This window comes from Pyrus communis, chromosome 14, assembly GCF_041283825.1.
Source record: "Pyrus communis isolate YQ-2024b chromosome 14, ASM4128382v1, whole genome shotgun sequence".
Taxonomy (NCBI): Eukaryota; Viridiplantae; Streptophyta; class Magnoliopsida; order Rosales; family Rosaceae; genus Pyrus; species Pyrus communis.
The window spans coordinates 9516429-9520388 of NC_142578.1; the positions used below are offsets into that span (position 1 = coordinate 9516429).

Sequence of the window (3960 nt, forward strand, 5' to 3'; positions counted from 1 at the left end):
CGAATTTCTGGGTTGACAACTTTTTTAATTAATTATTAAATTATTAGACATATTTCTAATTTATTTTTTATTTAGTTAGATTTGTGGGCCCATTTATGTGTCAACTCAACACATAACAAATTTTTTGACATAATTACGACGGAAAGACCACACTGATTTGAGACATCTATTTTCAAGGACAACATTAATCGATTTTCAATTTTAGGGACCATTTTGATGGTATAGGTCAATTTCAAGGACCATTTGTGATTAAAAAAAAAGACTTGTGAGATCCATTTATGTGTCACATCAACACATAACAGATTTTTTTGCAGAATTGTTATGGAATGATTACATTGATTTGTAACATCTATTTTTAAGAACTACATTGATTGATTATCAATTTTAGGGACCATCTTGATAGTGTAGGTCAATTTCAAGGACCATTTGTGATAAAAACCTTTAATAGAACTTCTTTTGTCAATAAAAAAAAAACCTAATGAATTTACTATTATAACCTTTAAGACATAACTGAAAAAAATATTAGAAGATGAAAAAATATGGGTATTAAAGTAATTTCACACAACAAGTTTTTACCCTTTTTTTTCAACCTCACAACTACGTCACTCCATCACTACCCACTAAACTTATTCTCTCTCTCTCGCTCTCTCTTTCTTTCTCCTTAATTGCCAACCCCTTTTTTTTGACACCTGCCAATCCCCTTAAAAACAAATAACTCCTCCCATCAAAAAATTGAAAACAATATTTATGAAAAATAAAATTATATTTCTCACACAGAAAATGTGTGGCATTTGCTAGTAATTATATCATAATTTCTAGAAATATAATTATGAATATGAATGTAGGGACGAATTCCAGACCTATATTTCACACATCACATCTTGGGTCCGATTCATGCCGTTGATGAATTGTACGATGGTGGCCAGGAGGAGGTTGAAATGGCTCTGGGAATCTTTCCGGGCTTCGGAAGGGTGGACTACTATGGCGAAATTACTAGATGATCTCATTTTTAAAAAGAAGAATATGAATGTGCCTATAACGTTAGTGTACTTGTGCGTATACAAAATGAACCTAATCAAAATATTAAAATTTGAATTCAGTGTAACAAATTTTTTTAGTGTTGATTAACGTGCTTATTTTCTACTGATAACATATCATTTGGTTTGTAAATTTAGTTCAAAATGTGATCTTCCTAGCTTTATTTTGTTTTCTAGTGTTATCACAATCATTCATCATCATCATCATCATCTCATTAGGTCCCTCCTCAGCAAGTATTGAATTCGAACCGCTTAGATTGAAAGAGACATTGGATAAATGCATTTCACCAACTAAGTATCTCCATCATCAAGTTCTAATATTATTTTGTAGTACTATCTGTAAAATATCATGGATTGTGTGTCCTTTTATTAAACAAGCACCGTAGCAGCCACGGAAGTGGGGAGCAACTTGTATAAAATTAGTCTATCGTTTTGTGGTGTCATGAACCATAATTTAACATTAGATTACAAGAAAGTACACATAATATTATATTATTATTATAATTAGACTGAAAGATTATGATGACTGAATTCACTCTATTCTCCAAGCAGACCCGTGCTAAATTAACAAGCTAAACAAAACCCGGATTATTAGAGGTTGTGTAATCGATGTAAGAAAATAGCTACTGCACAAAAGCAAAAGTTTAAGACGCAACCTAAAAGTTTAGGGTTTAGGTTGAACGATAACCTAAAAGTTGAAAATATTAGTGTGGTGTTACCAACTATCTCACGGCCGTATATATATTTTGGGTTTAAGAGATATCTATTATGTTGTCATAGTTGCTAATTAACCCCTAAACGACATGATAAATTGATAAATAATAGATTGGATTTTAGCACAATATATAATGCAAAGAAAAACTAATAAAAATAATTTATAAGTTTTAACAATAAGGACAAAATAAAAGGTAAAGTGAATAGTATCATAATTAACTTTTTAATGTAAAAATATGATTTTTCGTTAAAATAAATAATACCAGAACCTTTTCAATCTATATACATATCCATAGAAAAAAGACTATATTATATTCATATGAAAAATGTAAAAACGTATTACATACAGACACACACCCACATATACGTCAGCAAAAATTCGTATTTATTCATATTCTACAGCTATATCTAATAAAAATATTAATTAAGCACATGAAATACCAATATTAGCAGTACTCGAAGCTGTAAATCGCTCTGATCCCGTTCTTCTTACGAACGCCCCAATCTCTGGGGAGAGACCACCGAAATCAAACTCGTGAGGAACAACTTCTGGAATTGTCGTAAGTGCACCTGTCGTGTCGTACACAACGTAAAATCCATCCTTGGTATTTGCTTGCTGATGATCTTGGACTTTAAAAACGACACCAGAATTGTTACTGTTACTTGGTTTGGTATTAGGCTTGAACACAGAGCGCAGGAGCTTTTGAATCGAACGGGAGAGCTTGTTTGATGAGGGTTTTTTGCTGGAGGCTGTGATGGTGGCTGGTTGCGGCGGCGGAGGAGGAGCTCGGTGGTCGGATAGATGAGGCATTGACATGGTTCTGCATGACATGGCCGAGTCCAGTTGGCGTTTGAACGAGTCGAGCTCGAACGAGTCGTATAGTGAGCTGCCACAATCCCATACAGGCTTAAGCTTATTGGTTGCTACAACTTTGGGTTGATTTGCTTTGGAGTCAAACCCTTGCTGCGAGCGTCGACGAGGGTTCGAGGATAAGTGCTCTTTGGCCCCAACGCTATAAGCCCCTCCTCCGTCCATTACTTTAGATTGGTTTATTGCTTTTTGCTCTCGATCAATTTTCTTTTGATTCAGCTGAGGGGCAGGACGAGAGTTAAACTCTTGCTGTGAGCGCAGCCGTAGGTTTGAGGATAAATTCTCTTTAGCACTAACGCTATGAGCTCCTCCAACTTCCGTTGCTTTAGATTGAGTTATTACTTTGTGCCCTTGATCAGCTTTCTTTAGAAGAAGGGCATAACGAGAGCCGAAGTCTTGATCTGATTTTCGACGCGGGGTTAACGATAGGTGCTCCTTACCGCTCGAGCTATACACACCAACCTCCATCACTTTCTTGATTGGTCACAGAGAAAGATCTAGAGAAAGAAAAAGTAGAGAGAAGGAGGGCTGGTGGTGGTGGTGGTGGCGGTGGTGGCGGCGGCGGCGGCTGCGGTGGTAAGTTGAGAAGGTTTGAGAGAGAGGTTGTATATATATGTAGTCGTTCGGGATTTGAAAAATGGTTGGTGAAGGATCAAACGCGTTAGTTATGGTGACATGAAAGTAAAAGAGGGAGATGAGGGTAGCTGCTTGCAAATTGCAATCTTCACGGCCTTCATACGTGGACCATTACTTTCAGCCTTTTGCTGTGTGGTGTGTGCATACTTTCCCAATATAAGAGACTGAGTTGGCCTTTGACTTTTCTGTGTTTCATAGTTGCAGTCTTGTGTTTTCATTAGTATTATGATCGTGATTATTATTAATATTTATTATTATTCATTACCAAAATGTGGGAAGCAAGAAATAGAAATCAAAGAAGAAACAAATATTTTAACAATAAACAATCTTTTAAAGTTATGATCATATACGCTCGACTGAGCTTAATCAAGCTGTTTAGAACAATTTGTTTTTTTTTTTTTGCATCTAAGTTTGAATTTTTCTTAATATAGTTTAAATTTATTTAGCGTAGAATGTCAAATCTTCCTTCTGTTCTTACGTCATTGGATGAAAATGTAGAAATCACAGTTTCTAAATATCTCTCTTATATTAATTCTTTATTAAAAGTTACAATGATATGGCAGTGTATATATAGACAATATACTGCCCTTACAATTACAATTATACCATTGTCTAATCTGTCTATTTACATAAGAAACCTAACAAACATTTAACAAACATCTAACTAATTTTACTTGATCCTTTACACCCCCTCAAGCTGAA

The 3960-nt window shown here is 34.9% G+C and overlaps 1 protein-coding gene across 1 annotated transcript; it reads right to left on the reverse strand.

Moving 5' to 3' along the window:
- Nucleotides 1–2044: 2044 nt before the first annotated feature.
- Nucleotides 2045–3471, reverse strand: LOC137712264 (uncharacterized). Its single transcript, XM_068451370.2, has one exon. The coding sequence runs from the start codon at nucleotides 3088–3090 to the stop codon at nucleotides 2176–2178; it is 915 nt and encodes a 304-aa protein (XP_068307471.2). The 5' UTR covers nucleotides 3091–3471; the 3' UTR covers nucleotides 2045–2175.
- Nucleotides 3472–3960: the final 489 nt, after the last annotated feature.

Coding starts and splice junctions, on each gene's coding strand:
- LOC137712264 (XM_068451370.2), bottom strand. CDS start 3,090: ATGGAGGTTGGTGTGTATAGCTCGAGCGGTAAGGAGCACCTATCGTTA.